This window comes from Mirounga angustirostris, unplaced genomic scaffold, assembly GCF_029215605.1.
Source record: "Mirounga angustirostris isolate CCGP_5_RB_7025 unplaced genomic scaffold, mMirAng1.0.hap1 SCAF_5, whole genome shotgun sequence".
In the NCBI taxonomy this organism is placed as follows: domain Eukaryota; kingdom Metazoa; phylum Chordata; class Mammalia; order Carnivora; family Phocidae; genus Mirounga; species Mirounga angustirostris.
The window spans coordinates 113,100,919-113,126,288 of NW_026991713.1; the positions used below are offsets into that span (position 1 = coordinate 113,100,919).

Genomic DNA, 25,370 nt, shown 5'->3' on the forward strand with positions numbered 1-25,370 from the left:
CAGGCAATGGTAAATATGGGAGTAACTATTTTTTACTCTTTAAAGAAAACATAGTACTAATAAATTTTGGTGTTTATTACATATTTACATGTACAGTGAATAACTGCAATAGTAGAAAGACTGAGAAGAAAGAAATGTAGGTAAATTGTAAGTTTCTTTACTTTATGTGAAATTCTATTTGGCAGTAGATTATGATAACTGAAAGATGTAAATTGTAACCCCTAGTAGAAAACACTAAACATATTTTAGATCTGTTATATATTTTCTAATTTTCCTTGTGATTTCTTCTTTGACCCATTGGTTGTTTAAGAGTGTGTTGGGTACCTGGGTGGCTTAGTTGGTTAAGTATCCGACTGTTGATTTCAGCTCAGGTCATGATCTCAGGGTCATGTGAGATTGGGCCCTGCATTGGGCTCCATGCTGGGTGTGGAGCCTGCTTAAGATTCTCTCTCCCTCTGCCCCTCCCCCCTGCTCACACGCTCCCTCACTTTCTCTCTAAAAAAAAATAATAATAATCCAAATCTTTGTAAATTTTCCCATTTTCCTTGGGCTATTGATTTCTAGTTTTATTCTCTTGTATTCAGAAAACATACTTTGTACAATTTCAGTCTTCTTAAATTTTTTAAGACTTCTTTTGTGTCCTAACATGTAGTCTATTCTGGAGAATATTCCATGTGCACTTGAGAAGGTGTATTCTGTTGTTGTTGGATGGATTGTGTATATCCAGTATATAACTGTTCGTTACACTTGGTTTATAGTGTCATTCAAGTCCTCTGTTTTGCTATTTCTCTTCTGCCTGGCTTTTGCATCCATTATTAAAAGTGAGATATTGGAAACTCCTACTATTTTTGTGTTGCTGTCTGTTACTCCTTTCAATTCTGTCAATGTTTGCTTCTTATATTTAAGAGCTCTGATGTTAGGTGGAGATATATATATATATATTTGTTATATCTTGGGGCACCAGGGTGGCTCAGTCAGTTAGGCATCTGCCTTCAGCTCAGGTCACGATTCCAGAGTCCTGGGATTGAGCCCCATGTCAGGATCCCTGCTCCATGGGGAGCCTGCTTCTCCCTCTTCCCCTCCTCCTCTCTGTCAAATAAATATTTATTACAGAGAGAGAGAGAGCATGAGCAGGGGGGGCAGCAGGCAGAGGGAGAGGGAGAAGCAGATCCCCCACCGAGCAGGGAGCCCAGCTTGGGGCTTGATCCCAAGACTCTGGGATCATGACCTGAGCTGAAGGCAGACGCTTGACTGACTGAGCCACCCAGGTGCCCCAATAAGTAAAATCTTTAAAAAAATTGTTATATTTTCCTGGTGAACTGACTCTTTTATCACTATATAATATGCTTTGTCTCTTGTGAGTTTTTTACTTAAATCGTATATTGTCTCATGTAAGCATACTACCCCTGCTGTCTTTTGGTTACCATTTGCATGGAATATCTTTTTTCCACTCTTTCACTTTCAGCCTATGTGTCCTTAGATCTAAAGTGAGTCTCTTATAGACAGTGTGTAATTTTTTATCCATTCAGCCAATATATGTCATTTGATTGGGGTTCAATTCTTTCACATTTAAATAGTTACTGATAGGCAAAGACTTAATATTGCCATTTTGTCAATTGTTTTCTTTATGTCTGAAGCTATCCCTCTTTTACTGCCTTCCTTTGTGTTTCATTGATTTTTTTGTGGTGACATGCTTTGTCATTTTTTTTTTATTTGTTTGCAAGGGGGTTAGGTTTTTATGTTTTTTCTTAGGTTATGCTTTTTTTTTTTTTTAACTTTATTTTTTAGAGCATTTTTAGGTTCATAGCAAAATGGAGTGGAAAGTACAGAGCATTCCCATATACTCCTGTCCCCACACAGGCTAACTGCCTCTGCTTTGACATCCTGCACTACCATGATACATTTGTTATGATTGATAAACCTACATTGATAGATTATCATCCAGAGTCCATACTTTACATTAGGGTTCATTATTGGTGTTGCACAGTCTGAGTTTTGACAAGTGTATAATGACATGTATCCAACAATATGGTATCATACAGAATAGTTTCACTGCCCTAGATATTCTCTGTTCTCTGTCTATTCATCCCACTCTCCCTACCAGCTCTTCGTTACCACCGATCTTTTCACTGACTCCGTACTTCGGCCTTTTCCAGAATGTCATATACATGGAATCATATAGTTTGTAGCCTTTTAAACTGGCCTCTTACATTTAGTGTTACGCACTTAAGTTTCTTCCATATCTTTTAAAGGCTTGATAGCTCATTTCTTTTCAGCATTGAATAATATTCCATTGTCTGGATACACCACAGTTTATCTATTCACCTACTGAAGGACAATCTTGGTTGCTTCTAACTTTTGGCAATTATGTATAAAGTTGCTATAAATATCTGTGTGCAGTTTTTGTGTGGACATAAAATTTCAATACCAAGGAGCATGATTGCTGTATCATATGGTAAGAGTATATTTAGTTTTGTAACAGTGCTGAGCCCGACGCTGGGCTCAATCTCACAACCCTGAGATCATGACCTGAACTGAAATCAAGAGTCAGACGCTTGACTGACTGAGCCATCCAGGCGCCCCTTACTGTTGTTTTAATCGTAATTCCCTAATGAGATATAATGTTGAACATCTTTTCATATACTTACCTGACATCTGTTTATCTTCTTTGGTGAGGTTTCTATTCAGGTCTTTAGCCTATTTTTTAAAATCAAGTTTTTTGTTTCCTATTACTGAGTTTTAAGAGTTCTTTGTTTATTTTGGATAATAGTACTTGATCAGATATGCCTTTTGCAAATATCTTTTCCCAGTCTGTCCCTCCTTTTCTCATTCTCTTGACATTGTGTTACAAAGAGCAGAAGTTTTTTAATGCTAGTGAAGTCAATTGTTTCTTTCATGGATTGTGTTTTTGCTGTTGTATTTGAAAAGTCACTGCCATACTAAAGATCATCTAGATTTTCTATGTTACCTTCCAGGAGTTTGATAGTTCTGAATTTGACATTTAGTTCTATGATCCATATTGGATCATAGTTAGTTTCTGTGAAGGGTGTGAGGCCTGTCTAGATTCTTTTATTTGCATGCAGATATCCAGTTTTTCAGCTCCAATTCTTGAAAAGACTGGTTTTTGTCCGTTGCATTACCTTTGCTCCTTAGTCAAAGATTAGTTACCTATATTTATGCGAGTCCATCTCTGGGCTCTCCATTCTGTTCCACTGATCTATTTGTCTATTCTTTCACCAATATTATACCATCTAGATACTACAGCTTCATAGTAAGTCTTGAAGTGTCAGTTCTTTGTTCTTCTCTTTCAATATTGAGGTAGCTATTCGTTTTTTTGCTTCTCCTTATAAACTTTATAATCACTTTGTCAATTTTCACAAAGTAATTTTCTGGGACTTTGGTTGGGACTGCATTGAATCTATGGATCAAGTTGGGAAGAACAGACAGCCTGACAATGTTGAGACTTCCGTTATGGATTGAATTATCCCACCCAAATTCATATGTTAAAGTTCTAATGTAGTAGCATTAGGAGGTGGGGTTTTGGGGAGGTAATTAGGTTTAGTTGAGATCATGAGTTTGGAGCCTCATGATGAGATTGGTGCCCTATAAGAAGAAACAGAAAATCAGACCTTTCTGCATATGAGGATACAGCCAGAAGGCAGCCAAGAAGGCAGCTGGGAAAGCTGCCATCTGCAAGCCAAGAAAATGGCTCTTACCAAGAATCAAATCTGTTGGCACCTTGATGTTGGACTTCACATCTTCCAGAACTGTGAGAAATAAATCTGTTCACTTCTGATGGAGGGGTGCTAGAATCTCCAACAATAATAGTGGATTTATCTGTTTCTCTTTGTGCTTCTATCCGGTTTTGTCTCACTTATTTTGATACTTTATTGGTAGGCATGTACGTGTTAAGGATATTTATGTATGTCTTGTTTAAGTATGGATCTCTTTATCATTATGTAATGGTCTTCTTTATGCCTGATAACTTAGCTTGCTCTGAAGTCTACTCTGTCTGAAATCAATATTGTTACTCCTGCTATCTTTTGATTAGTGTTAGGATAGCATATTTTTCTCCTTACCTTTCCTCCTTTTTTTTTTTTGTTTCAAGTTTTTATTTAAATTTAGTTAGTTAACATATAGTGTAATATTAGTTTCAGGAATAGAATTTAGTGATTCATCACTTACATATAATACCCAGTGCTCATCACAACAAGTGCCCTCTTTAATAACCATCACGCATTTAGTCCATCCACCCGCGCCCCTCCCCTCCAGGAACGCTCAGTTTGTTCTCTGTAGTTAAGAATCTGTTTTACGGTTTGCCTCTCTCTCTTTCTCTTTTCCCTATCTGTGTTGTTTCTTAAATTCCACATATGGGGTGCCTGGGTAGCTCAGTCATTGAGTGTCTGCCTTCAGCTCAGGTCAAGGTCCTGAGGTCCTGGGATCGAGCCCTGCATTGGGCTCCCTGCTCGGCGGGAAGCCTGCTTCTCCCTCTCCCACTCCCCCTGCTTGTGTTCCTTCCCTCGCTGTGTCTCTCTCTGTCAAATAAATAAATAAAATCTTTAAAAAAAAATTCCAGATATGACTGAAATCATATGGTCATCCCTTTCCTTTTAATCTATATGTGTCTTTATATTTAAAGTGGGTTTCTCAGGGCGCCTGGGTGGCTCAGTCAGTTAAGCATCTGCCTTCGGCTCAGGTAATGATCCCAGGGTCCTGGGATCGAGTCCCACATCGGGATCCCTGCTCAGCGGGGAGCCTGCTTCTCCCTCTGCCCCTCTCCCTGCTCGTGCTTTCTTTCTCTCTCAAATAAATAAATAAAATCTTTAAATAAATAAATAAATAAAGTGGGTTTCTTGCAGACAACATATAGTTGGGTCTTGCTTTTTGATCCACTTCAACAATCTTTTTTTTTTTAAGATTTATTTATTTATTTGAGAAAGAGAGAGAAAGAAAGCGGGGAGGGGGGGAGGGAGAGGCAGAGGGAGGGTGAGAGAAAGAGAATCTCAATCAGACTCCCCGCTGAGTGCACAGCCCAACACAGGGCTCAATCTCACAACCTTGACATCATGACCTGAGCTGAAATCAAGAGTCAGACACCTAACCGACTGAGCCACCCAGGCGCCCCCCCACTCCATTGTTAATCTTAAAGAAGCTCCCTTACATGTGACAAATCATTTTTCTCTTGCTAATTTCAGGATTCTCTCTTGTGACTTTTGACTGTTTTAATAATATTTATTAAAAAAATAAAAAGCATAACATATAATACTGCTAACACTGTAGAGGAATCTAACAGAAGACAATCAGTGATCCTTACTTTTTTTTTTCTTCCAAGTCTTTATTAAATTCCAGTTAGTTAACACACAGTGTAATATTAGTTTCAGTTATATAATATAGTGATTCAGCACTTCCATACAGCACCCAGTGCTCATCACAAGTGCACTCCTTTATCCCCATCACCTATTTAACCCATCCCCCTGCCTCCCTACCCTCTGGTAACCGTCATTGTCCTCTAGGATTAATAGTCTGTTTTTTGGTTTTCCTTTCTTTTTTCCCCCTCTATGTTCCTTTGTTTTGTTTCTTAAATTCCACATATGAGAGGTATTTGTGTTTCTCTGACTGACTTACGTCGCTTAGCATAATACTTTCTAGCTCCATCCACGTTGTTGCAAATGGTAAGATTTCATTCTTTTTTATGGCTTCTTTTTTATGTGACATCCTATCCCAGGGACTAAAAATGTCTGCCACCTTCATTGGCAACAGCACGGGCATCCAGAAGCTGTTCAAGTGCATCTCAGAGCAGTTCACCGCCATGTTCAGGCACAAGGACTTCCTGCACTGGTACACGGGCGACAGCATGGACAAGATAGAGTCCACCAAGGCCGAGAGCAACATGAACGACCTGGTGTCCAAGTACCAGCCGTACCAGGACACCACAGCCAAGGAGGAGGGCGAGTTTGAGGAGGAGGCTGAGGAGGGTGGCCTAGAGCTGTTACCTGGTAAAGCACGTGGAAGCTGTGTGAACTCTTTATTCACTCACAACCTGTGTGCACTTGCTCTCCTTCCTGTCTTGACGTCACATGCTATACAGACGCCACATGCTATACAGACGCCACCATTAAAGCATTTTCATAGTGAAAGAAAAAAAATTCATCAGTTGATAGACATTTGGGCTCTTTCCATAATTTGGCTATCATTTATTATGCTGCTATAAACATTGGGGTGCATGTATCCCTTTAAGGCAGTATTTTTTTTATCCTTTAGGTAAATAGCCAGTAGTGCAATTGCTGGGTTGTAGAGTAGTTCTATTTTTAACTTTTTGAGGAAACTCCGTACTGTTTTCCAGAGTGGCTGCACCAATTTGCATTCCCACCAACAATATAAGAGGGTTCCCCTTTCTCTGCATCCTGGCCAACATCTGTTGTTTCCTGAGTTGTTAATTTCAGCCATTCTGACAGATGTGAGTGATATCTCATTGTAGTTTTGATTTGTGTTTCCCTGATGATGAGTGATGTTGAGCATCTTTTCATGTGTCCGTTGGCCATCTGTATGTCTTCTTTGGAAAAATGTCTATTCATGTCTTCTGCCCATTTTTTAATTGCATTATTTGATTTTTGGGTGTTGAGCTTTATAAGTTCTTTATATATTTTGGATACTAACCCTTTATCAAATATGTCATTTGCAGATATCTTCCCCCATTCTGTAGGTTGCCTTTTAGTTTTGTTGATTGTTGCCTTTCTGTAGAGAAGCTTTTTATTTTGATGAAGTTCCAAAGTTGCTTTTTTTTTTTTTTTTCGCTTTTGTTTCCCTTGCCTTAGGAGACATATCTAATAAGAAGTTGGTATGGTCAATGTCAAAGAGGTTACTGATGTTTTCTCCTCTAGGATTTTAATGGTTTCAAGTCTCACATTTAGGTGTTTCATCCATTTTCATTTTATTTCATTTTTGTGTATGTTGTAAGAAAGTGGTCCAGTTTCATTCTTTTGTATGTTGTTGTCCAGTTTTATCCATACCACTTATTGAAAAGACTGTCTTTTTCCCATGGGATATTCTTTCCTACTTTGTCAATTAGTTGACCATATAGTTGTAGTTACATTTCTGGATTTTCTATTCTGTTCTATTGATCTATGTGTCTGTTTTTGTGCCAGTACCATACTCTCAGGATCACTACAGCTTTATAATATAACTTGAAGTCCAGCATTGTGATTCCTCCAGCTTTGCTTTTCTTTTTCAAGATTGCTTTGGATATTTGGGGTCTTTTGTGGTTAAATATAAATTTTAGGATTTTTTGTTGTAGCTCTGTGAAAAATACTGTTGGCATTAAATGTGTAGACTGCTTTGGGTGGTATAGACATGTTAACAATATTTGTTCTTCCAATCCATGAGCATGGAATGTTTTTCCATTTCTTTGTGTCATCTTCAATTTCTTTCATCAGGGTTTTATAGTTTTTGGAGTACAGATCTTTCATCTCTTTGGTTGGGTTTATTCCTTATCTTACGGTTTTTGGTGTAATCATAAATGGGATTGATTCCTTGTTTTCTCTCTCTGCTCCTTCATTTTTGGTGTATGGGACTGCAACAGACTTCCGTACATTGATTTTGTATCCTGTGACTTTACTGAATTCATGTATCAGTTCTAGTAATTTTTTGGTGGAGTCTTTTGGGTTTTCTACATAGAGTATCATGTCATCCACGAAAGTGAAAGTTTGACTTCTTCCTTGCCAGTTTGGATGCCTTTTATTTCTTTTTTTTTTTTTTTAAGACTTTTTTATTTATCTGAGAGCGAGAATGAGAGACAGCATGAGAGGGAGGAGGGTCAGAGGGAGAAGCAGACTCCCTGCCGAGCAGGGAGCCCAATGCGGGACTCGATCCGGGGACTCCAGGATCATGACCTGAGCCGAAGGCAGTTGCTTAACCAACTGAGCTACCCAGGCGCCCTGGATGCCTTTTATTTCTTTGTGTTGTCTGATTGCTGTGGCTAGGACTTACAGTACTATGTAGAATTAAAGTGAGAATGTACATCCTTGTCTTGGTTCCTGACTGTAGAGGAAAAGCTCTCAGTTTTTCCCCATTAAGGATGATGTTAGATGTGGGTTTTTCATATATGACCTTTATTATGTTGAGGTATGTTCCCTCTAACCCTACTTGGTTGAAGGTTTTTATCATGGATTGATGTTGTACTTTGTCAAATGCTTTTTCTGCATTTATTGAAAGGATCATGTGTTTCTTACCCTTTCTTTTATTAATGTGGTGTTATAGGTGGATTGTTTTGGGAATACTGAACCACGCTTGCAGCCCAGGAATAAATCCCATTTGATTGTGGTGAATGATTCTTTTAATGTACTATTGGATTCAATTTTCTAGTATTTTATTGAGAATTTTTGCATCTCTTTTCATCGGGGATAATGGCCTGTAGTTCTCTTTTTTAGTGGAGTCTTTATCTGGTTTTGGTATCAAGGTAATGCAGGCTCATAGAATGAATTTGGGCGTTTTCCTTCCTCTTCTATTTTCTGGAATAGTTTGAGAAGAATAGGTATTAACTCTTCTTTAAATATTTGGCAGAATTCCCCTGTGAAGCCATCTGGCCTTGGACTTTTGTTTGTTGGGAGATTTTTGATTACTAATTCAATTTCTTTGCTGATTATCAATCTGTTCAAGTTTTCTATTTCTTCCTGTTTCAGTTTTGGTAGTTCATATGTTTCTAGGAATTTATCCATTTCTTCCAGGTTGTCCAATTTATTGGTATATAATTTTTCTTAATATTCTCTTACAATCATTTGTATTTCTGTGGTGTTGGCTGTTATTTCTCCTCTCTCATTTGTGGTTTTATTTATTTGGGTCCTTTCTCTTTTCTTTTTGATAAGTCTGGCTATGGGCTTATCAATTTTATTTTTTTTTTCAAAGAACCAGCTCCTGATTTCATTGATCTGTTCTACTGGGATTTTGTTGTTGTTGTTGTTGTTGTTTCTATAACATTTATTTCTGCTCTAATCTTTATTATTTCCCTTCTTCTGCTGGCTTTAGGCTTTGTTTGTTGTTCTTTTTCTAACTCATTTAGGTGTAAGGTTAGGTTGTTTATTTGAGATTTCTCTTGCTTCTTGAGGTAGACCTGTACAGCTATAAACTTCCCTCTTAGGACCACTTTTGTTGCATCCCAAAGGTTTTGTACCATTGTGATTTCATTTTCATTTGTTTCCATGTATTTTTTTAAATTTCTTCTTTGATTTCCGGGTTGACCCATTCATTGTTTAGTAGCACATTGTTTAATCTCCATGTATTTGTGGTCTTTCCAACTTTTTTCTTGTGGTTGACTTCAAGTTCCATTGCATTGTTGTCAGAAAATACGCATGGTATGATCTCAGTCTTTTTGTCCTTGTTGAGGCCTGATTTGTGACCTAGTATGTAATCTGTTCTGGAGAATGCCCCATGTGCACTTGAAAAGAATGTGTGTTCTGCTGCTTTAGGATGGAATGTTCTGAATGTATCTGTGAAGTCCATCTGGTCCAGTGTGTCATGCAATGTCATGCATTATTTCCTTGTTGATTTTCTGCTTAAATGATTTGTCCATTAATGTAAGTGGGGTGTTAAAGTCCCCTACTATTATGGTATTATTATCTGTTAGTTCCTTTATGTTTTTTATTAATTGTTTTATATATTTGGGTGCTCCCTAATTGGGGGCATAATATTTACGATTGTTAGATCTTCTTGTTGGATAGTCCCATTTGTTATATACAGTGCCCTTCTTGTCTCTTGTTACAGTCTTTGGCTTAAAATCTAGTTTGTCTGATATAAGTATTGCTACTCTGGCCTTCTTTTGACTTCCATTTGCATGATAAATATTTCTCCATCCTCTCACTTTCAAACTGGGTCTAAATTGAGTGTCTTGCAAGCATATAGATGGGTCTTATTTTTTATCCATTCTGACACCCTATAACTTTTGATTCGAGTGTTTAGTCCATTTACATTCAGAGTAATTATTGATATATGTGTATTTAGTGCCATTTTATTACCTGTTTTGTTGTTGTTCCTGGATATTTTCTCTGTTCCTTTCTCGTCTTTGTCAACTTTTGGTCTTTCTTTTCCACTGAAAGAGTCACCTTTAATATTTCTTGTAGGTCTGGTTTAGTGGTCATGAACTCCTTTAGTTTTTGTCTGAGAAACTCTTTATCTCTTCTTCTATTCTGAATGATAGCCTTGCTGGATAGAGAATTCTGGGCTGCAGATTTTTCCCATTCAGCACTTTGAATGTATCATGCCACTCTCTTCTGGCTTGCCAAGTTTCTGTGGAGAGATCTACAAATAGCCTTAGGGGTCTTCCCTTGTAAGTTAGGGACTTCTCTTGTCCTGCTTCTTTTAGGATTTTTCTTTATTACTATATTTTGCAAATTTAATTACAATATATCTTGGCCTGCTTTTGTTGATTTTGATGGGAGTTCTCTGTGCCTGCTGGATCTGTATGTCTTTTTCCTTCCCCAGATTAGGGAAGTTTTCAGCTATGATTTCCTCAAATAAATTTTCTGCCCCCTTTTTTCTCTTTTTCTTCTGGGACTCCTATCATATGAATGTTTTTGTGTTTGATGGAGTCACTGAGTTCCCTAAGTCTATTTTTGTGTTCCATAATTCTTTCTTTGGTTGAGTTTCATTATTTTCCATTATTCTATCTTCTATACCACTAATTCATTCCTCTGCTTCTTCCATCCTGGTGCTCATTGCGTCCAGTCTTTTTTGAATCTCAGTTATTGTATTTTTCATTTATGACTAATTGTTTTTATCTCTTTTATCTCTGCAGTAAGGACCTCCCTGAAGTCTTCCATTCTTTTCTCAGGCCCAGCGAGTATCCTTATGATTGTTGCTTTAAATTCTCCATCAGGCATATTACTTATATCTGTTTTGATTAGATCTCTGGACATGACTTTCTCTTGTTCTTTCATTTGGGAGGAATTACTTTGTCTTGGCATTTTGTCTAAAGTCTCTGTCTTCATCTCTGTTACAAAAGCCCATTATGTTTCCTGCTCCTGAAAGTAATGACTTTATGAAGAAGAGGTCATATAGTGTCCAGGGCCTGGCACTTCCAGGAGTGTCTCTGGTGTGTGCTGTGTGCACTCTGCTGTTGTGTTTTGACTGCTCTATCCTTCAGGTCAGTCATCTGCAGAGGCTCTCCTTGTCTGCAGTGAGCAGTGTTTGGTCCTTAGCCAGAATGTGGTGAGTTTTAACTAGGTTTCCTCTGGTGTGCTTGTTAAATGAGACCTGATGCTACTTCCACTAGAACCAAATCCTTGCCAGACTTTCGGGTTGGGAGACGTGGTGTGGTCAGGGGATTTCTTTTTTTTTTTTTTTTAATGATTTTTTTTAAAGATTTTATTTATTTATTTGAGAGAGAGAGAATGAGAGAGAGCACATGAGAAGGGGGAAGGTCAGAGGGAGAAGCAGACTCCCTGCCGAGCAGGGAGCTCGATGTGGGACTCGATCCAGGGACTCCAGGATCATAACCTGAGCCAAAGGCAGTCGCTTAACCAATTGAGCCACCCAGGTGCCCTGGTCAGGGGATTTCTGCTGGTCGTCTGGGGAAAGGGCCCGCTGTGCTGGGACTGAGGTACACTTGACCAGCAGTACCAGTAGAGCACAAGGGAGTGGGACCCAGTGTAAGCAGGTTAGGCAGCCTGTGTCAGTGCTGTGCTGTTTACTGAAGGTGGTTCCATGTTTATGCTGAGAGGCAGGGGAGGAAAATGGCACCCACCAGCTGTTTTGTCCCCAGAGAGGCTTCTCTGTGAATACCACTTCTCACAGATGTGCTCCAAGGAGAGAGAACAATCTCCCACTCATGTGCCCCAGGCGTTCCTCAGATCATGCAGTCTGTCCCCTGGGTTACCTGCCTGCCTTCTCTCCAGGAGTAGGGCAGTGCCCTCGGGGCTCTAGTCCAGCCAAGACCGCCAACCTTTAAACTCTAGTTTTTGAGCCCTGCGAGCTGCAAAAACTCACGAAAATCATCATCCCTTCTTGTTTTCCCAGTCAATAACTTTAGGGAAGTATTCTCCTTGTGCATATCCCTGTGCACTCCACTCTCTTGCTTTCTCCTCAACCACAGCTCCCATCCCTCCACAACATCTGCAGTCTGTCTCTTCCCTAAATCACATCTCTGCACTTCCTACCTTCCTTGATGTGGACCCCCTTTCTTCTTCTAGTTGTACAGTTTGTTCTGTCAGTCCTCATGTTGATTTCTTGAGTATTCCAAATGATCTGATAGTTATCTAGTTGTGTTCGAGGGATGAGGTGAGCCTAGGATCCTCCTACTGTGGACTTTGGGCAGTTTTATTATAATGTTCCTCAGTATAAGTATCCTTGGGTTTTTCTTAGTCAAAATTGTTTGAACTTCTTTAATTTGCATGTTCATTTTTTTCCTCAACTAGAGAAATTTCTGGTTATTTTTTCTTGAGAAAAACTTTCTGACCCTTTCTCTCTCTTTTCCTTCTAGGTCTCCAATAATGTATATATTAGTCTGCTTATTGGTGCCACTCCTAGGCTATCTTTAATTTTCTTCATTTTTTTTCTTTTTGCTCTTTTCACTCAATAATTTCAGTATCTTCAAGTTCACAGATTCTTCCTTCTGCTTTTATGAAGTCTGCTGTTAAACCTCTCTAGTGAATTTTTCAATTCAGTTATTGTATTTTTCAGTTTAAGAATTTCTATTTGGGTTCTTTCTTATAGTTTCTATCTTTTTATTGATATTCTCATTTTGTTTATGCATCATTTTCCTGATTTTGTTGGTTGTCTGTGTTCTCGTTTACCTTACTAAGCATCTTTAAGATAGTTATTTTGAATTCTTTGTCAGGTATAGCATTAATCTCTGGTTATTTAGGATCAATTTCTGGAGATTTATTTTGGTCTTTGGATTGGATCATGTTTCCCTATTTCTTTGTATACCTTGTGATCTTTTGTTGAGATTTTGGCATTTGAAAAACAGTCACCTCTCCCAGTCTTTATAGACTGCCTTTGTGTAAGGGAAGACCATGACCAATCAGCCCAGCTGGAGATTCTGGGACCTCTCAAAATTTCTCTGGAGATATGTCTTCTTTGAGTTTGTGCATGTGATTGCCCAGTTAAGAAGTCTAGTTCCGGGGTGCCCGGGGGGCTCGGTTGGGCGTCCATCTTTGGCTCAGGTCATGATCTCAGGGTCCTGGGATAGAGCCCTGCATCGGGCTCCCTGCTCCGCGGGAGGCCTGTTTCTCCCTCTCCCTCTGCTCCTCCCCCTGCTTGTGCTCGTTCTCTCTCTCTCTTTTTCTCTCTCTCAAATAAAATCTTAAAAAAAAAAAAAAAGAAATTTTGTTCCTATTTCTTTTCATGAGCCTGTAATCTCTTTCTCTTGCTGGTATTTTCCTGAGGTATTGCAGTCTCCATAATGCTGCGACAACCTGATGCTCGCCTTTCTTCTCAGTGGCTTCCAATCTGGGAAGCAGCTATGCCACTAGTTCGCATCAGCACTTAGTCAAGTGAAACAGAATATTCCCTCAACAAGCCCTATAAAATCTTTAGACATATGTCCCAATCTTCTCTTTCCTTCCTGAAGGAAGGAGTAGGCATTGGGAATTTTCTCCCGATTGCACCATGCTGTGGGATGGGTGGGGTGGGTGAGGAAGAAGCTAGGGCAGGCAAAATGCAACAAACTTTCCTATGCACTTCAGTGTGGCTCTCTTGGCTTTGTATTAGCCTAGGTGCTGCAGCCTCTTAGTTTTCTGGAGGTCTGACAGAAGCAATTTGCTCTGTATATTGTTAAGTTGCTGTCTCTGTGGGGGACAAAGGGCTGGGGCTTCCTATTTTGCCATCTTACCGATGTCCCACCCTCTAGAGCTTTATTTTTAAGTATAATACAATGTGCTTTTTTTGGACTAAGAGCTAATTTTGCTCACTTTGCTGCAACTGAAATTTTACTTAACTTACTTAATTTACTTAAATTTTAATTGCAGATAAGTGATTGAATTGGGATATTGTCATTCAGCTTCACAATGACAATGAGAAATCATTATTTTGAGAAGATACATAAAGAAAAATCCAAAGGAACAGAGCTTTTATTTTATGTCTATATTTGTTGCTGCTGTTGTTTTACAGTCCTACAAACTTGTGAGCACAGACTCAGACTTTCTAGAGTCTTTTTTATTTATTTATTTATTTATTTATTTGAGAGAGAGAACAAACATGAGCGGGAGGAGGGCAGAGAGACAAGGAGAGAGAGAATCTTAAGAAGACACCCCACAGAGCAGGGAGCCTGATGTGGGGGCTCAATTCCACAGCCCCAAGATCATGACCCGAGCCAAAAATCAAAGGTGGACGTTTAACAACCTGAGCCACCCACATGCCCCAGAATTCCTAGACTCTTATCCAAGCTCTACCACTTTGTAGCTGAATGTTCTTGAGCAGGTCATGTAATCTTTCTTGCCACAGTTTCCTCATCTGTAAAATGAGAATAGTAAAATACCTTTCTTATAGGGTTGAGGATTGAATTTTATGCTGGGGGAAGTACCTGGCAGAGGATAAATGCTATGTAAGTACAGTTAGTTGGCCCCTGAACAACGTGGGGGTTAGGGGTGCCAACCCTCTGCACAGTCAAAGGCAACTACTAGTTGCCTACCATTGACCAGAAACCTTATTGATAACATAGAAAATCAATGAGCACATATTTTATATGTTGTATGTGTTATATATAATATTCTTACAATAAAGTAGTCTAGAGAAAAGAATGTTGTTAAGAAAAGCATAAGAGGAAATATATTTACAGTACTGTACTATATTTATTTTTAAAATCCACATATAATTGGACTTTGGCAGTTCAAACCCATGTTATTCATGGGTCAATTATACTTTTTATTGTTATTGTTTTGATTCACACAGAAAAAAAATATTACCTGAAAAAGTGAATCTAAAAATTGCTTTTTAACTTGGGGAGAAGGAAATTGAGAATCTGTGAAAGCCACTATTGTTCTTTCCTCAGGAATTCTCTTATTTTTATTTATTTATTTTTTAAATTTTATTTATTTATTTGACAGAGAGAGACACAGCAGAAGAGGGAACACAAGCAGGGGGAGTGGGAGAGGGAGAAGCAGGCTTCCCGCCGAGCAGGGTGCCCAATGTGGGGCTCGATCCCAGGATCCTGGGATCATGACCTGAGCCGAAGGCAGACGCTTAACGCCTGAGTCACCCAGGTGCCCTAGGAATTCTTTTATTTTTAAAGTGAACTCTATGCCCAACATGGAACTTGAACTCATGACCCCAAGATCAAGAGTCACATGCCCTACCCACTGAGCCAGCCAGGTGCCCCTTTTCTCGTGAATTCTTAGTTTTTTATTTATATTAAAGAAAAGAATATAAGTATAAAGAATAGTGAGACAACTGTACATATCCAATTATACTTTATGTAAGCTAATCTTGAAATTAATTTACTTTGCTTAGTATAAGTTAACGAAACAGATTCACCAAGAATAATGTGTGGCAAGGAAGAAGAATGGGTCGTATGGTATGAAAAACTGGTTACAATTGGTAGATGTTAATATTGTTAACATTCACTGGGCATTCTCTGAGTGTCAATCATTGTTCTATGTACTTGTGGTTAGTTTTTCAGGTGTGACAACACATGTAGGAGTAGATATTAGTATTATCTCTATTTTGCAGATGAAGGAACTGAGGCCCTATGTGTATAAACTCTTTGCCCAAGATCATACAACAAGTCATTGGCAGAACCAGAATAATCAATGCACAGATCATTGAGATTAACTTTTACATAGTGAAGAAAACAAGAATGTCATTAATTAGGAAATAATCTGAATTTGAAGGGAATTTAAATGTAATCTAGCTGAATCACTGAGATATTGGTGCCTATTTGATTTCAGATGACATTTTTCTTAAAGTTCAAGTACACAAGTGCACAAGACAGCCCCCCACAACAAAGAATGTTAATAGTATCAAGATTAGAAACCCTGATGGGTGTGTGTGTAGTATGTATGTATATCGATGTCATTCTAAAATACAGGGATAAGAAATTTTTAGATGATACTTTGTTTTCAAATGCAAATATTGAATCTTTGTCATTCGATTATAATTGTTTACAAACACACGGACACTTGAAAAGATTTTATAAATATGTACTGAGCACCTGTTCCTTGCCAGGTACCATGGTAGTTACTAGAGGTGGACATCATTCCTGCCATCATGGAACAGAGTATATCCTCCCCAACATCTGAACACTGAAGTTTTTATCTGCCCAAATTACACTATTTCAGAGACTGATATTTTCCCCAAAAAGAGGGAAGAAAATTGGCTGTAGACTGCCTCAAGATACAAATGCAAAATTGAATTAAATCAATTAAACGGCTCGTTGTTGGCTTGAGTAGGTTGCCGGAAAATGTTGGAAATGTCAAGCCACTGATTTTTCTTTTTTCCTTTAGGTAGTAAAGTTTCACAAATATCATTGCTGTTACTAAAAGCAGCTGTCTCTTAGGACACAGTGGGGCATTACATTTGGAATTTTTAAAATGGTCTCTTCTAGTCCTGCTTTTTTATTTAGTGACACTGTTATTGTTATTCATAATATGGCAGAGTTAGCCTTATGCATGAATGAAATGAGTCCAGGAACTTAAAAACACTCAAAATATCTATTGCCATCATGCCTGAAACTCCAGCACTTGAGAGGAGTACCTTTATGTTGGGCATCCTGCCCTTAAGAGTTTTTTTATTAAAATGCAGTTACTCCAGAAAGAAAGAGAGCAGGAGAGAGAATGTACCAAGAAGTAATGTTTGTAAAAGATTTTATTTTAAAGTTTACTGCTTTGGGGAATTAAAAAAGATATTCATTGACTTGAAAAGATATGGGGGGATGGAAAGCAGATTACCATTTATGAAGTAGTAGTTACAATATAAGATATATAATATATATAATATATATGCATACAATGTGTGTAGTACGTGATATATAGTACATCCTGATTGGCATGATTATAGGTGATATTTATTATTTATTTGCTCATACACAATTTGTTTCATTTACAGATACTACTGGCCCTATTTGTCAATTTTTTTATAAAGTTAACATTTCAGGTCAAAAAAAGAAAGCACTGAGGCCTCCCGTAGGTTTAGGCTCAGAATGCTCCAGAGATCTGGGGAGGAGTGGGGAGAGATGTCACATTTTAGCAAAAGAGAACACGTATGGCCCAGGAAGGGTCTATCACAGAATCTCAGAGATCCAACTCTTGACAAATCTAATGTAAAATTTTACATATATTTGCACTGAGCAGGCCATGGAACTTAACAAAGGCTATAATGCACAGCTAGAGATTGTGGTGTTATGGTGTGACTCTGTTTGGAGTTTGGAGTCAGAGAAGGCTTTCACTACATGAGAAGCCGATCACGAGACTGTATGTTTGGCAGCCCCTGGTTGCACTCTGCTCAGCATGAGCTGTGAATACACAAACGCTTTTTCAAAATCTATGACATACTGAAAAGATTTCATGCTCAATATATGCAACCAAACCAAATGCACAGACATGTGCCAAACAATCCCCAGCCCTCCTCAAAGAAAGACTACAAATAGACACACTTCTCACCAAACTGCTTTTGTTGAGAAGCATCTGTCTAATGGCTGACAAGTTTGCTAATGACATGCTTGATTCAAAGAAATGTAACATCAGAACTTCAGAATATAGCTATGTTTAAATTATAGCCCATTTTTCAGGTAATAGCTTATAAATTCTCTGAAATAAATAGTGAAGATTGTTCTCTGTTTTGGTGCAATTGTATACGATGTTTTATTTATTTTTCCAGGCGTATGTTGAGCACCTGCTATGTTTCAGCTATGCTGAGTAAGTGAGTAAGTTATGATCTGTGGACACAGGACTTAGAGTTTTGTGAGGAGAACCAACCTGTATGGGATGCTTATGATGCCGTGGAGCACAGAAGAGGGATGCTGGACACGAAAGAGCCCAGGGTTCTGAAAAACTGCTAATAGTTCTAAAAGACTGAATTGGATTTCCACTTCTGACCCCGATGGATTGAGAAGGAACTGGATTTACCTTCCTGGCATCTGAAACAACTTTAAAAACAGGAAGAATATAGAAAACAACTGTTCTCAGGCACTGCATATCAGGCAACAGAGGACAGTGATCCCTGAGATTGGGAAAATAAATGAGGTGAGCCCTGTGATTGTCCTAGCTTACTGCCTGGGAGAGAGTTTCTGGTGTGCGATTAAGAGAGTGGGAATCTGGGGGCGCCTGGGTAGCTCAGTCGGTTAAGCGTCTGCCTTCGGCTCAGGTCATGATCCCAGGATTCTGGGATTGAGCCCCACATCGGGCTCCCTGCTCAGCGGGGAGCCTGCTTCTCCCTCTCCCACTCCCCCTGCTTGTGTTCCCTCTCTTGCTGTGTCTCTCTCTCTGTCAAAATAAATAAATAAAATCTTTTAAAAAAGAGAGAGAGAGAGAGTGGGAATCTGTGTGGGCTGCGGGTGTCCGGGGAGGCTCTGGCATCTTGACTTCTCAGGCAGAGTAGCAGGGAGAGGAGTATTGCATAGGGAGAAAGTTCCGAAGACCTACAGAAGGCCCCCAGGAGTCTTCAGCTGAGTACTGATCAGCACCTGAGTATGGAGAAACTACTTAACTCCCTATCGGAGCAGAGGGAATAACCCTTGAATGAAAAGCCTTGTACTTTACAGGGCATTAGGGAGAGTATTCAAAAGAGCATTGCCTCAAGTAGTGTGGCTAAATTAGCTCTGAAATAAAGGCTGCCCATCCTGCCTAACAAAGCCTGAAAGAAACTTTGAAAACATCAAACTATTTCCAAGTGAATTAACCGCTTCCCAGAATAAAGCTCAAGGAAATATTTATAGAGATAAAAAAAAATTGCACCTAAGAAGGTAAAAATCACAATTTCTGGCATCCAGTGAAAAAGGACCAGGCATGCAAACCAGCAGGAAAATGCAATGAATAATGAGGGAAAGAAATCAATCAATAGAAACCCAGAAATGATGCAGATATCAAAATATACAAAGATAGAATTAGTAGACTAAGACATTAAAGCAGTTATTATAACTTTATTCCATAAGTACAAGAATCTAAAGGAAAGATTGAGCATGTTAAGTAGAGAAATGGAAGGTATTAAGAAAAAAACTGAACTTTTAGACATGAAAAATACATCTGTGGTGAAAAATATATTGGATGGGCTTGATAGAAGATTAGACACAACAGAAGAAAGGAGTAGTTAAGTTGAATACATAGCAGTAGAAACTAAAATGAAGCAATCAATCAAAAAAAAAAAATCTTAAAAAAAAAGGGTGCCTGGGTGGCTCAGTTGGTTGGGCGACTGCCTTCGGCTCAGGTCATGATCCTGGAGTCCCAGGATCGAGTCCCGCATCGGGCTCCCTGCTCGGCAGGGAGTCTGCTTCTCCCTCTGACCCTCCCCCCTCTCATGCTCTCTCTCTCTCTCAAATAATAAATAAATAAATAAATAAATAAATAAATAAATAAAATAAAATAAAATAAAATGAAGCAATCAGAGAAAAAGTGTTGAAAACAAAATGACCAGAGCATCAGTGAGCTATGGGACAACTTCAAGCTGCATACAGAGTTGATGGATTTATGGGTGGACACCTTGACCAAGGACTTTCTCCCTTGGAATTTTGAATTTAGAACCCAAAGAGAATCAAGCCAGTCTCATTCAGTGTGACTGTAATAAGAACATGGAAATCTTCATTGTTTTTCATCAGGTAGACTGAGAAGCAGAAGTTAGTCTGTAACAAGGGAAAAAAGATACAGAGGAAAGTAGAGATATAATCTGGAGAGAGAAATCATCAAGATTTCCAGGTCCTAGATCCAGTTTTGTTTGTTTGTTTTTTTGGTTTTTTTTAAGATTTTATTTATTTATTTATTTGACAGAGAGAGACACAGCGAGAGAGGGAACACAAGCAGGGGGAGTGAAGAGGGAGAGCAGGCTTCCTGCCGAGCAGGGAGCCCGATGCCAGGCTTGATCCCAGGACCCTGAGATCATGACCTGAGCCTAAGGCAGATGCTTAACGACTGAGCCACCCAGGCGCTCCAGTCCAGTTGTTTCTGAGCTGAGTTGTATCCCTATCTGTTCAGCTGTTTCTTAGATTCCATGAGATTTTTTGCCATATATAATGAAAAAGGTCTTAAATTATATAGAGATGATGCATTTGATTTTGGACATGTTAAAATGTTATTTGATTTGTGGATGCATGTTTGGAGTGTCTATGGAATATTGATGTGGAAATATCAACTAGGTAGGTGAATAGACTTTTCTGAAGCTCAGAATAGAAGCATGAGCCCCAAATTTACATTTTGATTCTACAGAATAAATAGAGCACCTAAATCTATAAGAGTTTACCTAAATCCATGGGATTATATGAACTCGAAAATGGAGAATATATAGAGGGAGATACAAAACCAGTGATGGAACCTGGAAAACAAGCATATTAAAAAGACAAAAAGAGCATCCAGGGAAAGACTGAGAAAGAATGTTTACCAAGTTAGGGTGAGAGCTTGATGTTGAGAAAATCAAAGGAAGGGAGAATCTAAAGAAAAGAGAAATCAGTAACACTGTCAATTTCCCGAAGGACCTAAGACATTCCTGACCCTTGATTGGCTTCCTCCATTTCTAAGCTTACTTCCTTTTTTCTGCCCATATTTACCACATATGAGTCCATATTTCCCTGTTTCTGACCTCAACATGCTAACTTAACCATAGTTATGAATCTCTTTTAGGGTAGTTTGATTTGGGCTATCTTAACCCTACATTATTCTACAATACCTAATAAGGATTAAAGACCCAATCAGAGCAGATCAACAGGAAAGAGCTTTTCCCCCAAAAGACAATTGTATGGCAGTATAACTGGGAGGCAAGGAAGGATCTGGAGAAAAGTTATTGGTTTCCATAAGAGGAAATGAGGCCTCATCAGTTTATTAAAGTTCTTTTAGGACGCACAAATGCATATGGAGAAAGCTCATGAATGGCGTCTATTTAGATTTTCAAAAAGGCTTTCACAAAGTTCCACACAAAAGGCTATTTTAAAAATTGAGTCATCATGGTATGATGGAGACTGGTGTAATGCACAGGGAAGTTGCTTAGAGACAAGAAACAATGGTTTAGGATAAAAGGGCACTTCTTGGAGGAAGAAGTGTAAACATGGCATTCCTCTCTAACTTGCTTTATTTAATATTTCTATTAGTAATTTGGAGGAGGGAAGACATAATGACACTAAGTTCTTCTGAGTATGAAAAGCTCAAGTATGTGGGGATAACCTGAAGTTAGCATGAGGCTATGTGAATAGGCTGAAAATATTGAATTGAATGGGCAAAAAAAAGTATTGAACTTAGACCAAAACACTCTAAAGTGTACTGAGAAGATTTATGTACTCATTCATTCATTAAATGGTTATTGAGGATCAATTATGTGGCCAGATATTATGCTACAATTTTGGGAGGAAATTAATAATTAAGAAGGCACTTCTCCCTGCTTTTAGAGAACTTAAATACAATAAAAAGGTTTTTCCTGAATCTTGGGAAAAGTAAATTCAAGGTGAATAAAAAAGTAGTTCACTTAATAGGAAACACATGGAGCTTAGGTTTCTAAGAGTTAAGCTGAGAAGGTTGAAAAATATAAAGAATCTCAATATTTAGATAATTTCATAAAAGACACTGCTGTGTTGGTATTGTTAAGGTAACTTAGAATATTTGTAGCTACATCCATAACATCTGGATATATTAGCGTATTAGGACCATTTGTGTTGGAAGTGACAAAATTCAAATCAAAACTAACTTTAAAAAAAAAAAAAGAAGGTAAGCCTGGCTTTAGGGGTAGCTGGGTATAGAGAGGCAGGAGATGTTATGAGAACTTGGTGTAGCTCACTCATTTTCCACCTCTCAGCTCTGTTTTTTTCTGTGTGGTTTCATTCTAAGAATATTTCCACATGGAACAAAGGTAGCCTGTATATAAGTATGGGAGATGGAAGAAATTCCAGTTTTCAATGTTCTCCACCTATGATTTTAGGAAACACTTTTTCTCCTAGCACCCATATCAGTTCCTGAAAAGAGACACCAAATGGCCCATCCTTGAACCACTCACTGTGGCCAAGAATTTGAAGTATTCTTACTGGCCAGGCCAGGGCACCACAGTGCCTCCCACAAAAGCTAGGGTGAAGGGGAGTAGTCAGACTCTCAGAGCCACACAGACTGAGAATGAGGAAGAAGTCATTTCCCAAAAAGACATTAGGCAGACAAAAAATTAGTGACAACAACTACCTACTTCTCTAAAAGATCATCATAGACCGATGACAGTTATGATAGAAGCCTTAAAGATACTCTCTCCACCATGATCCTCATCTTCTGGTATTCACACACGTTTGTAATCCCGTCTCTTTTAAATGTAGGCTAGATTTAGTGACTCACTTCTAAAGAAAAGAGTATGATAGAAGTGATGGTATGTCACTTCCGAGTTAGGTTATAAAAGACTGCAGGTTCCATCTTGGATGTTCTGACTCTTTCTAGCTTTTCCTTTGATTGCTCACCCTGTGGGGAAGCCAGCCACTATGTTGTGAGTCAGTCCTATGGAGAGGCTCATGTAAGTGAGCTTGGAAGTGGGTTTTCTTGATAATAACCAGGTGTATGAGCTTGGAAGTGGATCCTTCCCCAGTCTAGTCTTTAGATGAGACAAAAGACCTGGATGAGAGCTCAACTGCAACCTCATGAGAGACCTAGAGCCAGAGGCACCCAGCTAAGTGGTACCCAGATTCCTGACCCATGGAAATGGAAGATCATACATTTCTGTTCTTAGAAGCCACTAAGTTTGGGGGCAATTGTTAAACAGCAATAGATAACAAATACACTGGGGTTGATACAAGAAGGTAATATTTATGGTCTTATGTACAAATGACCAAAAATAGATAAATACATACAGGATAAGGCAAAAAAAATCTGTTAAAATGTCAAATGTGATTTCTGTCATTTTGAATATTGTCTGTGTTGAATGTGAAGAAAACTAAATTTCCACACCTAGAAGAAACTATCAGGGATTATTTGTATCCATGAACAGACTGAATACATAGTAGCTGCATTACAGCTTATTTATTAAATTTATTTTTTTAAGTAATTTCTACACCCAATGTGGGGCTCAAACTCATGACTGTGAGATCAAGAGTCCTGAGATCAAGAGTCGCATGCTCTCACATGCCAGCCAGGCATCCCTAAATTTAAATCTTAAATGGAGGGGCACCTGGGTGGCTCAGTCGTTAAGCGTCTGCCTTCGGCTCAGGTCATGATCCCAGGGTCCTGGGATCGAGCCCCGCATTGGGCTCCCTGCTCAGCGGGAAACCTGCTTCTCCCTCTCCCACTCCCCCTGCTTGTGTTCCCTCTCTCGCTGTGTCTCTCTCTGTCAAATAAATAAATAAAATATTTAAAAAAAATCTTAAATGGAGATACAGCTATTATAGCATTCTGTAAGTAGGTAAAGTCTAGACTTCATTATTTGGCTATGTTCTTTGCTGTTTTTCTAATTTTTTAGTCATTCAAATGAAGTTTTCAATTGTAATCTGAGATTAAAAAGAATCATTTTGCCAAGTTTCCTTTGACTCATTGTTTAAAAATTTGAAATAAATCACCACGAAGTTAAGGTCCATATAAGGTCAATGTGACTTTGTCTTTGAGATCTGTTTATGTCTTCATGTTTATAGGTTACTAAGTACCTTTCCCTGATGAAAAGTTTAAAAAAAAAAAAACAACTCCAAGTGAAAAAGAGGACTAAGTCCAATATCAAAAGGATGTTTATTCAGTTTGGAGGTTCCTCAAAAAGTTAAAAATAGATGGACTCTACGATCTAGCAATTGCACTTCTAGGTATTTACTCAAAGGATACAAAAATACAGGTTTGAAGGGGTACATGCACCCCAATGTTTATAGCAGTATTACCAGCAGTAGCTAAACTATGGAGAGAGCCCAAATGTCCATCGACTGATGAATGGATAAAGAAGATATGGTATATATACACAATGGAATATTACTCAGCCATCAAAAAAGGAAATCTTGCCATTTACAACAATGTGGACAGAGCTAGAGTGTATTATGCTAAGTGAAATAAGTCAGTTAGAGAAAGACAAATACCAGATGATTTACTCATATGTGGAATTTAAGGCAGAAAACAGATGGACCTAAGGGAAGGGGGTAAAGAAAAAAAACGAGAGAGGGAAACAAGCCATGGAGACTCTTTTTTAAAATTTTTTTAAAATTTATTTATTTGAGAGAGAGAGAGAGAAACAGCATGAGAGGGGATAGGGTCAGAAGGAGAAGCAGGCTCCCAGCCGAGCCGGGAGCCCGACGCGGGACTCGATCCCAGGGCTCCGGGATCATGACCCAAGCCGAAGGCAGTCACCCAACCAACTGAGCCACCCAGGCACCCCAAGCTGTGGAGACTCTTAATGATAGAGGAAAAAACTGAGGGTTGATGGAAGGAGGTGGGTGGGGGATGGGCTAGATGGGTGATAGGTATTAAGGAGGGCACTTGTGATGAGCATTGGGTGTTGTACATAAGTGATGAATCACTGAATTCTCCAGAAACCAATACTGCACAGTATGTTAATTAAGTAAAATTTAAATTTAAAAAAGGATGTTTATTAAAGCAAATTTTCATTAGCAGCAGCTTTACAATAAAATAAAAGATATTTTAAAGTTTATATATCTATAAACCTGGGTATAAACACCAGACTGATGTAGCCCAATAAAAAATATTAAGTTGTTATCTCTGAAAATTGAGTTGGTAATGGAAATGTTGATTACCTCCAACTGCAGTACTTATACCTGCTACTATTTTCAGAAGTTAATAGCTACCCTGGGGCATTTTTAACTTACATGTAATGTTGAGTGGGATTTTCCTATGATGATTGCCCTAATATTTCAGAAAATTCTAATTAGCAACTAATTACCATTCCACCCTGTCATCACACAACCCCCACACTGCTGCTGTAACTTCATTTCTTCAAATATGACAGATGGAGGCTCCAACAAGCTCTGATAATTATATAACACAGGGAACAACACGACCTTTGCTATTATTGCTGTAAGATACAACTGTATCCAGATAATTAGGATGCTTAATGTAGAATCCAAAACAAAGTTGATTTAATTATATATTTTGCAATATCAGTGTCTCAAAGTGAGCCGAAAATATGCCTCCCAACTTCTTATAGGCTACAACGTTATCTTTTTTTTTTTTTAAGATTTTATTTATTTATTTGACAGAGAGAGAGAGATAGTGAGAGGAGGAACACAAGCAGGGGGAGTGGGAGAGGGAGAAGTAGTCGTTCTGCTGCGCAGGGAGCCTGATGCGGAGCTTGAT

At 38.6% G+C, this 25,370-nt stretch overlaps 1 protein-coding gene across 3 annotated transcripts in view; it reads left to right on the forward strand.

Moving 5' to 3' along the window:
* LOC135364481 (tubulin beta chain-like) overlaps positions 1–24,323 on the forward strand; it is a 39,610-nt gene extending 15,287 nt beyond the window's left edge. For all 3 annotated transcript variants that reach the window (XR_010411672.1, XM_064591914.1, XM_064591913.1), the window contains 2 exons: positions 5,726–5,996; positions 17,803–24,323. Coding sequence is in view for 2 of the 3 variants with exons in the window: in XM_064591913.1 (XP_064447983.1) it covers positions 5,726–5,996; positions 17,803–17,813 (282 nt within the window). In the remaining variant the exon portion in view is untranslated. The remainder of the gene's footprint in view (positions 1–5,725; positions 5,997–17,802) is intronic.
* Positions 24,324–25,370: the final 1,047 nt, after the last annotated feature.